This window comes from Coturnix japonica, chromosome 7 (assembly GCF_001577835.2).
Source record: "Coturnix japonica isolate 7356 chromosome 7, Coturnix japonica 2.1, whole genome shotgun sequence".
Lineage (NCBI taxonomy): Eukaryota > Metazoa > Chordata > Aves > Galliformes > Phasianidae > Coturnix > Coturnix japonica.
The window spans coordinates 3,793,199-3,807,172 of NC_029522.1; the positions used below are offsets into that span (position 1 = coordinate 3,793,199).

At 43.4% G+C, this 13,974-nt stretch overlaps 1 protein-coding gene across 12 annotated transcripts in view; it reads left to right on the forward strand.

Moving 5' to 3' along the window:
• Window positions 1-13,974, forward strand: part of AGAP1 (ArfGAP with GTPase domain, ankyrin repeat and PH domain 1) — a 257,074-nt gene that overhangs the window by 140,873 nt on the left and 102,227 nt on the right. For all 12 annotated transcript variants that reach the window (XM_015867759.2, XM_015867760.2, XM_015867762.2 and 9 more), the window contains one exon: window positions 6,052-6,156. In XM_015867759.2, coding sequence (XP_015723245.1) covers window positions 6,052-6,156 — 105 coding nt within the window. The remainder of the gene's footprint in view (window positions 1-6,051; window positions 6,157-13,974) is intronic.

Below are 13,974 nucleotides of genomic sequence, written 5' to 3' on the forward strand. Positions count from 1 at the left end.
GGTTTCTCCCACACTAAGATAATGATTTGCATCGCAGTGCATTGCACATCAGTACTGATGATGGTGTCAGGATAAACCACAACTGCCAGTGCCAAGGGGTTAATAAACCAACTACTTGAGATTATTAAGGACTGTGATTTTTTTAGTTTATTTATTTATTTTTTTTCCCCACAGTCCAGCAAGTGGAAGAAACCTTAGAAGGCAACAGAGCTTCTGTGTACTGTAGGGTGGGGAAATATTGTGACTTGTTAAGGAGCACGCCTCATCCAGAGTGATAGCTGGGTTTAGAGCAAGTGATGTGTCCTGAACATATCATTGTCTAAGTATTATTGCATGCTGCTTGTACTACACTTGTGTTTTCTGCAAAGTTTAATATTCCCATCTGTCGTGCAAGCAGGCATTCCTTTGGACCTCCTGTATACTCTGTACTCTGCAATAGCACTGTGCTTATTGCTCCGTCAGGGTACTACAGCAGGGCTGGTTCTTCAGCTTTCCATTTGGATTCTTTGGCCACTGGTGTGACTGCTCTTCCATGGTCATCTGTTTGCCTCATCAAATTAGGTGGGTGAGTGTGGTATGCGAGCTGGTGGCTTCGTGTTCTCTAGTCCATGGATTGCAGTGTGGTCATCTCTTCTCCATTGCTTGCAAGAGAGATGAGTTGCTTCCTGTGCTCAGCAAGGTCCTTAGGAGTGTTTGGCCATGCTGTGTTGGAAATAAGTATCACCGTAGGGTGAAACTTCACCTTAAAATAATTGGCTGCATATTGGAGGAGCTCATCCATTACCTGCAGGTAGCAGATTTAGTCCTTTGGGTTACATTGCTGGACCAGCCATTAGAAATACAAACGCAATGGCAATAATGATTGTGCTTTTTCTCCTGGTTTCTTGTGTCTTTAGAACTGAGATTCCCTGGAGGAATTCATTCTTTGCTGGCACTGATGGAACTACAGTGAACTGTAATGCTCACCTCTCTGCATTTGGATGATTTTCTTAGTAAAGGCTTTTAATTATATTTATAATAGTAGACAGTGTACCAAGAGCTTGGAAACTTCTGTGCTGCATGTTCTTCGAGTTACAACAAAAGTAGTGTCTTTTGGTCCAAATCTGAGCTGCGGTTCCATTGAGCCCTATTGCCCCATTAAAATACATTTACTACAGGTTTCCAGTCTTAGATAAAAGTGTGAACAGTTTCAACCACCTTTCCCTGAAATGCCTGGGAAAAGAAGACTTAAATCTGGGAAACCAAGAAAGGAACAAAGAACTGTTGCTTTCCGACATAAGGATTCCAAGTACATTTGTATCCCAGAGATTTGGTTGCATATCCACGTTGTTGGAGAGGGCAGCAGTTACTGCCATCTTGCATCTGTAGTGTGCAGGTATTTGAGCTGGTGCCAGTTGTATGGTGGAGGATGAGCTTTGAGACTCCGAAGCTGCTGAAGTGAAATATTCTAGAAGCAATTAATTATCAGGTAAGAAATAATTTTGTGTTTTAGGGCAAGCTACGTTGGCCCCAGTGCTTCCAACTGGCTGATAGTGTTGGTTAGTGATGCAAACCTGAGTGATTTGCCAGCATTTGTTTATGGTGTTAAGTAATTCACAAGGAGTGCTTTATTGACCAGAATTCATATGTAGCCATTGCTTGTGATCCCGACTATGAGTGGTTGCTAACCCAATCGTTTGGGTGAGGATGTTGTTTTATATGACGTGTGTTATTTTTTCCTTCTGCGAATGCGATGCAAATGATAGAAAATTCATGTAGAAAATTCATCGCACTGAGTGGAAAATGAAGAATTGATGCTGTTGATGATTAAGTGCAAGATTACATATTTCATTCTGTCAAAACAGCATCAGGGTAACAGTATGGGGTTGGCTTAAAATTAAGGAGGAAAAAATTAGACTGTATGATGCTTGTACCTCAGCGGTGGCAGTGCTATGAAGTTCCCACAAGAGAATAGAGATGTAAGTATTGCTCTTTTGCAGCAGGTACAATCTTGGCTGTGCCTACAGACTAATAGAGAGTCCTAACATTGCGACTTGGCGTGCCGGGAAAAGTCAGATGTACCAAAACCTCCTTAAAGTCATGGAATAAAGTCACATGCTGTGGCTGGAGCCAATGCAGAGCAGACCTGCAGTCAGTTAAACACAACACAAATGTTTCTGAAACATTTTTCATTTCTTGTGGCCCCTGGGAAATCCAGAATACATGGGGAAGTTAGAGAAACGCAATGGAGCACAGCAGGGAACGCAAAGGAGGTTTTTGCCTACCAGTATTGGTTCCACAGGCTCCCTTGCCAGCATCTTTGACGCAGTGTGATACAACCTTGAGAGGTCACTTTTAAATGCTGATAATTTGCTGCTTAAAAAGATATTCCCATGGAGCAAATGCGAAATCGTTTCCCCATTCGCCTCTGTTTGTAAGCAAGGTTTGCATCTCATAGAGGAGGTATTTGAGGCACTGAGATGTAGCTGCTCACCCCACATCCAGGTAACGTGGGTGCACTACACGCAGTGGTCCCCTGACCAGTGGTCTGGTGCCACCAGTGCAAGTGATCCCACGCTGGGGGCCCTTCATTAGCTGCTTGTAGTCCCAGTAATGATCTGGCTGCAGAGCCTGACGGCAGTCTGCAACTTCTCCTGGTGCCCTGAAGCTCAACAACGTGAGCTGATTGACTCAGTTAGGGCCCCAGTCTCTAACAGCAAATGCAATCAATAAATCTTTGTTGGTAAATAATTGCTATTGAACAGAGTTTTAATATAAATTTATGAGTGGTGTTTTATCACAGCTTGAGGCTACAGCAAGCCACTGAGTGATGGATTTCAGATAACACTTACATTCATTACATTAACTTTGTAAGTTATTTAAAGCTTGTACACTTAACATTGCTTTTGGCTTGCAATGACCTCCTGGGACTAGACGTAGCGTACACATTACTAATAAAGAGGCTGCCATACATACGGGCAGTTCTCTGTTTTCTTTGTAGAGCGGTGCCATTCGCTATGAAAAGTCAAGGAGTGAAGTTTGAGCTCTCTACTTGAGCATGTTTCTTGTCATTTGTTAGAAATGCAGCACTGGCTGTTAGGAGAAGCGTTCCTCCATGAGAGTCAGAATGGCAGCTTTGGAGAGAAGGTGGTAAGAATTGATTTGAAGTGTTAAATTCTTCTCAGTTGCTGAACAGATCGGAGGTGTTACATTTGTAGTGTTGAATCTTGGGGCAGGGGGCTGAATGACACTGCTGGAAGCACAGATGGAGGAACGTAAGCAAAGGTTTCTTACAAATTAGGAGAAATAATGTTATCTAATTAATAAGAGGCAAAGATTATTTCAACAAAATGAAGCAACGTAGAATTTTGAACGTGGAGTTATTTCTTTAATCCCTTGTTGCCTCGCTGGAAGGCTAAACGGGATTTTTGCTGGGGTGCGCCAACCTGCCAAAGGCACCAAGAGTCAGTGGGAACCAAGGTTCGTCTTGCTTCATAGAATCACACACGTTGGAAAAGACCTCTTGGATTTCTAAGTCCAACTGCAGCCCAACCCACCATGCCCACTGCCCACGTCCCTCAGTGCCACATCCCCACGGTTATGGAGCACCTACACGGATGTTGACCCCAGCACTCCATGGGCAGCTGTGCCACTGCAGCACCGCTCTTTCTGAGAAGAAATTGTTCCTTCTGGCCAACTCTGCTTCCAAGCAGAGGATCTGATGCAACTTAAAGGCAGACGTAATGTGATAGAAGGCCTTTTTTCTTATGCTGCTTTGTTTTTGTGCTTCATTTCTGTGAGTAGCATTTCTTGCTGTACTTAGGCCATTTTAATTAATTTATTTATTTACTGAAGTTTAGTTAAAGCGCATTTACAGCAGATCTAAGCGCATTTATAGCAGATCTAAGCTCCAATACGAAGAGCATCTCTCCAGACCATTCTATGTAATTATCACAGACAAAGTGGCAGTCTCTGGCCTTGGGGGGGATGAAAGAAACAAGTGTGGCTGATGTGCTTCTCTGCTTCATAACACTTCGTTTGCTGCTTGTGTTCACAGTGCTTTTGTTCACAGATACTGGAAGATATATTTTGGTTCTCAGATAATACAAAAGTATATTATCTTATGCATCCTTAAGAAACTGATTGGGAAGTCTGATGGGTTAGGTTGATACAAGTAGGTTGATGGTGCATATTTAACAGCGAGTAATTTTTTTTTATATGAGAGCGCCAAATTGTGCTTGAAGAGCAAGATGGAAACCCCATTCTGAATAAGTAGTTCCTTATTTAGATCCAAAACTAGAATTTTATAGTTCACACAATCGCAGAATGGTTGGGTTGGAAGGGACCTCAAGGATCATGAAGCTCCAACTCCCTGCTGCATGCAGGGCCACCAACCTCCCTATTTAATACCAGCCCAGGCTGCTCAGGGCCCCATCCAAGCTGGCCTTGAACACCTCCAGGGTCAGATGGGGCATCCACAGCAGCTGGGCAGCTGTTCCAGCACATCACCACTCTGTGAGTAAAGAACTTCCCCCTGATATCCAACCTAAACCTTCCCTCCTTCAACTTCAAACCATTTCCCTTAACAAAATCACCATGTAGCAAAAATGATTTTGAATTTTCTCTGTAAATATTCTATTATTTGCAAAATAATAGACACACATTGTCCAAAAAAAGTCCTCACCCAAATAGTGGGGATGGCAACCATTCATTTAGACTGTTTCTTTTGCAATGTGTGGAGCTTCTAATTGGCATGAACTCCTAATTACATAAGTAGTGATAAGTTTTCCTTATAGCACTGAGAGTGGTATAAAGGTGTGAAATATGTTTCTGCTTTCTTCAAGACTTCAAAAAACAAAAGAAAGAAAGAAAAAAAAGGCAAGGAGAAAGGAAAAATGGTTGTGATTCTTATGGCTTTTTACCCATTAAAAGGTCTGAAGAACAAACGTGCCAGAACCAGCACAGGGAAACAGCTTTGGGAGAGTAATTTTTGATCCATATAGCATAGCTATAACTAAAATTGGGTGCCCCTAAGTGTGAGCGACTGTGCTATAGGTGAGGTTTAAAAGATGGGAAAGGTGAAGTGACAGATCACCCGCTATAGACAAACATAGGAGTCAAAGGCAGAAGCGAGCTTTCATTTTTAATGGAAGAAAACAACGTCTCTAAGCACGAGAGGACGGTAATTGGAATGTGTAACTCACACTTGCAGAAGCTTTTGTGAGAAACCGTTTTCAGAAGCCCTGCTCTGTTTTGTAAAAGTTTGAGGTTGAGCCACCTAAATGTAGCAAAGAACGGCGCACAAAAAGGAAGCTGACCCCCGGATGGTCAGAAAGGTAGGGGTTTGTAATTCAGTCCTCTGACACAGGCTTTTATTTACAGTCCTGTCCGCAGATCGCTTTGAGTTGACAAGGGCTGCTCACCGAAGTTCTATTCCAAGCATGTGTTCAGGAACAGGCGGTTGTGAACTTTGATTTCCCTTCAGGATCATCTCTGTGGTTGCAGAAGGAGTGTTATTGGCCCTTATGGGCTGTGGCAAGGGACTTCAGCCAAAACTTGCAGCAACTGGCACAGAGGGAGGGAAAAATGTGCTTGGGGAGAGTTCTCATTGTGCAAAGGCATAGAAGAGCCCATTGTCCACTTGGTGTTGGGATGTGCATATATGAAACAGATGTAAGTGAAGGCTTTTATTCAAACCTGGTCTGTCAGAGTGCTTCCTGTGGCAGTAGAAGCGCGGACTGTTAAAGCGTGGTTTAGTTTACCATCACTTTGTAGTATAAGAAGTTGCATTTTGCTTTTCTGAGTAAATTTCTGTTGTTAAGCTCAGAACACTTTGGTACACGCTCATAGTCCTTGTCTGTTTAAACACAATGATGACTTTTAAATACTGATGGTTGCAATTCATCACCAATGTGTGGATTGAATACGATTTATGGAACAGGGAGGCATCTTGTCATGTTAAAACCTGCCTACCTGAGGAATATTGAACACACAAGGATTTAGCTCTTTTCTGATTATTAAATAGGGATACGCTGGCAAAATAGTATTTAATGCTTTTTCTTCCTCCAACAGGGTATGCTGCTAAAGCGAAGTGGCAAGTCATTGAATAAAGAATGGAAGAAGAAATATGTGACGCTGTGCGACAACGGTGTGCTGACCTATCATCCTAGTTTACATGTAAGTACTCCATACTCTCTGTACCTTCAACAGCTGTCCTGCTCTGGTGAAGTGGTGTTAGCAAGTTCATCTGGGCATGTTTTTGTTGAGCCCAGTTTGGTGGAGGAAGTTCTTTCACTTTATTCCATTCCCATCCCCTGAAAACTGTGTAATTAGAAATCAAATTCTGCATTGGAGCCCTATGCATACAGTCCAGTTCCTCTGCGTGCCCTGTTTAAGCCTTTATTTTGTGCTGATGTCTTTATGGACTTGCTGTCAATTAAGAAAGGAAAGACATCCTAGACGTAGTTAAGACTGAGTACGGTCTCTGGCATCTTTGTTAGTGCTCAGTGGTTGTGGTTTATTCAGAAAGTAATTCTGAACAGCGTTTTGAAAATGGCATGGCTATTAAGATGTGCCATAGAGCATTTTCACATTAAAATCTCTGTTGTTGTCTCTGCCCAGGGATAATGTCTGTCTGTTTGTGTGTAGAACACCATCCATGGGTTTAGTTTGGGAGCACAGGTGATTCAAGACTAGCCCAGCCCTTGAGTCCCAGCCATGCCAGCAGGAGGAGGGATTTGTCAGAGCTCACCAAGAGCTTTGGGATTGTCCCAGGTCTTATATTACATCACTTTATCCCCTACAGAAATCAGAGGGTGACCAGGTGTAACATTTTAGGGCCTTTTGACGCCTATTGTTATCATTTTTTGTTCCTAAGCTATTTTATTTTATCTTATCTTTTTTCAGTAAGGAGTAAAATTCAGCGTTTTGAATGGATGGGTTTCTGTGGGTACGTTCTTGGGTTTGCATGTGTGGGTCTGTCAGAAAGCTTCTGCTTTAGATAGATGATGTCTCAGGAGAGTGACTGTGCTGATGCTGTGCTTGCACTGACTCCCTGTTTCCTCAGGGATGAATATTGGGATTTCTCTGGCTCACTGCAAGAATTCAGTCTCACTCCTTGCAGTGATACTGCTTTGTTATACTTTCTTGTGTTATTTCCATATCTCCTAAAAATTAATAAGTGACACAACAAGCAATTCAAGCAATTGCTTCTTCCCATCCGAAATGTCATCCCTCTACTTGTGTAGTCCAGGGCAATTTATTGTTGAGTTTCTCTTTTCTCCCTTTCACAAACCTGGACAGGACTGTCTGTCCGTTTTAGCCATTCTTACCCTGTTTAAATTGAAGGAATGCTGCTGAGAAGCAACCCTAAAATATCTGAATCTCATATGGGTATTGCTGGCAGCACGGACACTGCGTGCTTTTGAGGTAGCCCACAGTGGATCCCCCCAGATGTGCTCCCTTGAGGCTGTGATGGCCACTCCAGGGCAGAGCAGGGAGCAGACAGGCTGCCTTGTCTGCACCCACATCCCCTCAGTGCTCTCTAAGTGCTCTATTGTTCCTGAGCTTCCTGGGAACATATGTTAGTTTTTCATTGCTTCTTGCAGACAATAGAGTACTTCTCTCTAGGCTTCACTGGAGCTGCTTAGTCTTCCCCTGAGTGAGAATCCATTGAGATTAGAGGTAATTACTTTGAGATTAGAGGTAAATCCATTGGAGATTAGAGAGAATCCATTTAAAGAAGAAGTAATTACTAGCCTGTAATTGTTTCCCTCTATCCCCCACTGTGCCCCCCCCCCCACACACACACACTCCCAAGAAAAAGGTAGATGTCTCTGTATTTCCATTTTCTCAGACCTTTCTTAGATCAGTTTTTCTCTGGGCTGTGTTTTGGTGGGTAGCAGTGGGAGACCGTACACAGCTCCTAGCTGGCAGGAAGCTGCTGGGGACAGCCTACTGCTTGTTCTGAGTCTTCTGCAGACACCCATGCTGAACTCACTCTCTAGGAATATCTGTTCATTCATGTTAAAATCTTCCTGTGATGTGATTTGTATTATAAACGATGCATCTTAATGTTTTAATTCTATTGATTTTAGCCTTCCAAGAGTCACTGCGACTTGAGCACGTTTCATTACTGCCAATGAACTACTTTGTGTCAGATAGCTGTTGTTAATATACCCTGCAGAGCATTCTTTGTGCATTGGGCATTTTGTACAGCCATCAGTTAGCAAATTTCACTTGTGCACCTTGCAGCTCCTCATAGTGTTGGTGCTTGCTTTGACATGTCCTTATGACTCAGAAGCCTCCACCTGAAAAACAATGGAGGGCTGACCTGGCTATTTTGTCTTGATATCACCTTACTGCTTCTCTGTCAGCCTCCTCTGCTGGGGCTGGGAACACAAGTAGTATTTTCCCTATCCTGTGCAAACTGCAGTGGGACGAAGAGGTAGGACCAGATGCTCCAAGTCAGTTGGGCTCCCAGTACAACTTGTGCAAAGCTTTGCGGGTAACAGAGCACAAAAGTCAAGAGTTTTTGCTTGGAGGTTGCTCAGCGATTGGTCTTCCTCACACAAGACTCTGATGAGGTGCTTTTGCTTGCTTTTGCTAGATTTTGCTGAGCTCTCTCTACTTGTTTCATTTGTTCACCCCAAACTCAATAAGCTGATGAATTTCTTATGCTGTGGTTGCATTACTGTTTGCTGTGGTGATCTTTATGTTGCCTTTTGAAAAATAAGACCTTTTTTCCTACCATCCTTCCATCAGATAGGATAAAATAGGAGAGTTGGCCATCCTAACTTTCCTTAGCCAGCCAGCCATCTGATCTTGTGAAGAGACGTGGTGCTAATCTCACCTGTTGGATAGATAGGCATTATTTCAGGTCTGCAGGTGTTGTTGGTTGTACAATGTTTGGCAGTTGAAAATCCATGAAGTGAGTGGTGGTCTGGCCTCTAGTGGTGGTAGGAAGCATTAAATATAAAAGGCAATTTAATCTTTCTAAATCATAGCTTGAGGCAGAACACAGAATTTTACTGAACCCCACCTTTGGAAGAAGCTTTTACAATATGTAATAGCTGTTAGTGGGCACTGTGTTTAGATACTGCTTGAGACTTGGCCAACAGCGTGTCAGTTTTCTATTGGCTATTGGGTGTGTTTCCACAGCACATCGTGCACGAAGGCATTGGCTTTTAATACAACAAATAGTCTGTGTTGCAGAAATCACTACTGTTGTCCTCCTGGAATAAAGGATTGGCTGCAAAATGGAAGGATTTGGGGTGGGGTGTGAAAATCAAACTAGTATCCCTACTTACAGAGGAGGTATCTGTGGAAGGGTCAGGCCTGCTTGGCAGCACAGTGTGTTGAAATGAGTGTTGCATTGTGTCCGCTAAATAAGTAACTACGGATGCTGCCAGGTTGACATTTTACACAATAGCTAAATTCGTATTCCTTCTTCTTAAGAAAGTGGGGGAAGAGAAGAATGGGGAAAGAAAATATATGTACATAAGCACCCTACTGTTTCCTGACTTGGTCATGTCAGGTTTTCTTCAAGAGCCTTAAACCTTCCCTTCCCTTGGGATGCAGAGGAGCTGTACCAATAGAAAATGGTGGGGATAATGAGAGAGAACTTTGACCCGCAGGCTTCAAAGTTCACCATAGCTACCTATTCATCATACACTTCTGGAGTATAGCCATTGAGTGGATGACTAAAATTCTGGCTGACAAATTCAGTGTCAGCCTACCCGAAGGGACCCATGGGAATTTGTCTAGGCATCTCTTGGCTTTTAATGGCAGAATGCCATGCGTAAGGGCTCCTGAAATGTATTCGCCAGGATACCTGCTGGGCAGTGCTGCACTCGGCTTCTTTATCTAAGCCTCATCCTGATGAATAGATGGTGTTTCACCACTGTCTGTGTCCCAGACAGTTGCCACCGTGCCACAGGTCATTAGATGACAAAGCTTTAGCCGTGGATGTCCATTTTCTGCTGTTATGTCCTTATCATCATCATCACTGCCCCTTTCTTATTTGGGGGGGAAGTGCTGAGGGGGTGTTGAATTGAGGGGGAAATCTCTCCTTCATCTCCGTGAGAGGTATGTGAATTCACACATGTAATTCTGCTCCATTAGTCTGACAGTAGCCACAGCTTCAAAACTCCTTGTAGCAGTGCTGACCGGGTGGGCAGCCTACGTACACTGCCTCAAAGGTCACATTAGTGGCTTTTTGCAATGAGATGAAGTGAACATACCTAAATTAAACAAAAGAAATTTCAGCCTGGCAAATAGGCTGTACTCGGCACAAGGGCTCCAACAGTGTGCTGTAAGGACATGTCTTCCTAGAAGTTGGTGTAACCCAGGCCCAGCTCTGTGGCTTGCAAAAAGCTTCGTAGCCTTGGGGTGGGCCCTGGCCTTTTGGTAGAGCATCCTTGCTTGGACACTTCCTTAAGGAAGAGTAACTTGGTGGGAAATAGAAGGCAGATGAAAATGCCCTGTGTGTAGGTATTTTGTAGTTTCTCACCATGTTTAGTCCTTACTTTTCCTGAACAAATTGAAGGTAGGGGGTTTGCTTGCAGATCAGGGCATACCCGTAACACTTAGAGGTTGTGACTTTACTTTGTAGCCTCCTGAAAAACTCTTTTCTTTCAAGTTTGGGAGAAAATTTATAAATGTGGGCAGCAAAAAATACAAGCTGGAATGTGTTTGCAGTCCTTAAGTGAGATGTATAATTGGGGATAGCTGTCAAGGCAAATTATTCTGACCCCCCGGCTTTGTGTCCTCTTGATCTAGAAATAGTCTTGCTTGGAAATGCCATTGCATCATTGTCTTCAGTGAGAATAAAACTAGTTAGGGATGGTCAGCAGTGTGAAATAATCCTGGAATATGCAATTCCTGACTGCTCTAAAAGAGAGGAAGGCTGGTTGTTCAGAGCAACTTCTCATAATCACATCTGTGATTCATTACAGACATTCACAGGTCAGTAAATGCACAAACAAGGAGAGTGTGAAGCACTTTTCCTTAAGTCCATTCATTTCAGAGGGCACGACAAGTAGCAAACACAGTGCTGCTACTTGCAGTGCAAGCTTGCAGTAGAGCAGCAAGCGTGTATTTATTTCACTGTTGTGCTTAATCCCGCTGCTCTCCTCCCACCTCCAAAACCAAGAAAAGCAAACAAGCGAGGAAAAACTTTGTTATCTGAATGAGTTGCAAACAAATGGCAAAAGCCAAGCTATTAATTAATCACGAGGTTTTATAAAATTAGAGCTTCCTGTCCAGCAGAGCTAACTGCTGTGGATATAAATGCCTCATAAATTACTCCCGATGGTAACACTCTGATTTGTCTCTTACAGCAGTTCTTGGTACAAAGCCTGAACGAGGGCAGAGTTTTGTTAATGTTTCATGACAATGAGCACTCCACTAAAAAGTAAAAAGCTAAGTTTTTTTCTGAATCTGCATCAGTGTTGGAAGTGTTGCTGCTGCCCCTAGCTGGCTGATTGGACCAATTGATATTGCAGTATCCATACAGTCAATGCTTTTTATTACTGAAGTGCAATGTGCTCGACTCCCGATTTGAACAGAAGAGATTCAAGATGACCTTCTTTTTGTCAGGACAAGTGCTTTAGTGATCAACATTTTCCAGAGTGCATTCTCATTTCTGTGCTCTTCTCAGAAAATGACATTTCATTGTTTTTCTTAAGCCTAGCTATGTATTCTGCAGCAGAATGATGTTATGCCCGTGTTTAATGCACACGAGGAGAGGATGGCTACATTAGCAGGAGAATCTGATGAGTGTATTCTACTGTGGCTCATAACCAGATCAGATAGGTTTGTTGCTGCGGTCCACGCGGGGAAGGTGAGGAGAGGACTTTGGGAGACTTTTGTTTCTTCTTAGGTGTGCCTGTGGCCCCAAATGGAAACCAATCAAGGAGCGATTTATGTTCATTAAGTGCTTGTCAAAACTGAAAAATTTTCTAATCAACAGCAATCTAGCTGAGGCCCCTCAATGGCTGGGAGTGTCGCCTCCGCACTATCGGCTATTTGCCTGTTACAACTCTAGGCTAGAAATCCACTGATGATTACATTAGGCTAAGCTGCGAAGTAAATGAACCATGTCTTATTTAGGTGCAACTAGCTTCAGTGTAGTCCTGCCCCGCAGGGCACTTTATAGCGTTTTATGGCTTTAAAATTAGTGTAGCTTCCCATTTGCTGCAGGGTGCTGCATGTTATGCCTTTGAACTCAATAAGCAAAGGGAAGGGGGCCTTTTGTTTCCCCCCCCCTCCCCCTTCCCTCTTTTTCTTCTTTTTGCAGTTTAGCAATTTTGTTTTGCATCTTTTCCAGACAGCATTTTGCAATAAAAATGTCTGACTGCCCTGCACACACGCACAGAAGCGAGGTCTTCAGCCCTCAGCCGGTCTGCCTGCACTTTGGGGTTGGCTCTGGGCTGGAGGAAGAGCTCGGGTTTTTGTTTTCCCAGGCAGTTGTTTCTGATGGTGGTGAACAATGGGTTGTTTGGTTTGCTGCTTACCCTCCATGCACAAAACTGAGTGCAAAATGCATGCTACCCTCAGACTTTCAGGGATGCAAACATAAAGTTTATTTTCCAAAAGCATGGGTCGCTTGTTTTGTTCTGCCTCTGATCAGGAAGTGCTATCTCAGCCTCAGGACGCTTAAAGCTTGGGACTGTGTTCTGCAACTGAAGGATGGGAACTGTTTTTTCTCATGTCGGTGTAAAGCAGTGGCAGATTGGGGGAGGAATTTCTAGTTTTCTATCCAGTTGGACCAGTTCCTAGCATTGCAAAAACAGGCCTGTTATTTTAATAACTCAAAAGGAGAAAAAAGTGTTATATTCTTTCTTTGGTATCACTCAAATACTCTTCTAGGAGGGGGTCTCATTTGGTACATCATGCACTGGAAAACTGTGGCAATGGGACAGGTATGTTGAGGCTCCCCAGGAGATTCTTATAAAACAAGTTAATGTTCTCACACAGGACAAGCCTGAGATTAGAGGTGAACTTTGAGTCATGTTCACGTAGTGCCAGGATGCAGAAATACAACTCCAGTGAAAGGGGTTTCACTGCAAGGTAGCTCCATTTACTGAGCCCAGCCAGAAGAGGTCCTAGTTTCTGCAGTTGATCCTTCTGTCTTCTTGGTGAGGTTCCTTGGCCAGGAAGAAGAGGTGCAGGGGTGTTTTGGTGCAGGAGAATCCTGCCTGAGAAAAATGGTTCAGCTCTTACTCTTCAGGTCCTTGTTTTGTGGTATCCTGAAAGGTGTTTTGTAGTTGTGTGCATCGAGAAAATAATACCTACTCTAAAGAACTGGGGGACTTCTGCTCCCACTTTATACAGCCCCACAGAAAAAAATATGGGGTACTTAATCTTCAGAGTATTGGTAAGTACTGTATTCAGAAATTCAGTATTCTTGCTCTCAGTACACTGACAATGAAATGCTTTATGGTTGAAATACAGGACTAAATGATCTCCAGGGGTCCCTTCCAAACCTTGTGATTGTTCGGACTGTCTCTTGTATTAAAGCCATCTGAAGATTCTTGTACTTTGATATCGAGTGTTACATCCTAATGTGAGCCATGTATTTAAAGTAACTTGAGGCTCATTCTGGGGAGGAGCCATGCTGTTGCATGCTCTGATGTCCTTTTGTAAAGTATTGAGGTCAACGTGGTAGACTTGGATGGGGTTGAGTTTGAGTCCCAGCTTCCTCATGCTTCCATCTGCCTTTCCTTCATCTGGTCTGTGCATCCTTTCTTCCCTGAGAAAGGGGCAGCTCCTCCCTTTTCTTGACTGGGAGAAGGTGGGTGGCTAGCTGGGTACATCACGTAGCCAAGTTTTAGCTTGCGTTGATGGTGGAGAGTTTTTCTTGGGCAATCAGAAGCCATTGCAATGCACGGCAGCTACTTTAACAGCCACTGGCAGTGCAAACAGGACAACTCCATAGCAGTGTTTATTTTTGGTATGTCTGTTCAGCAAATGTAATACCTGTTTGCTCCCTTT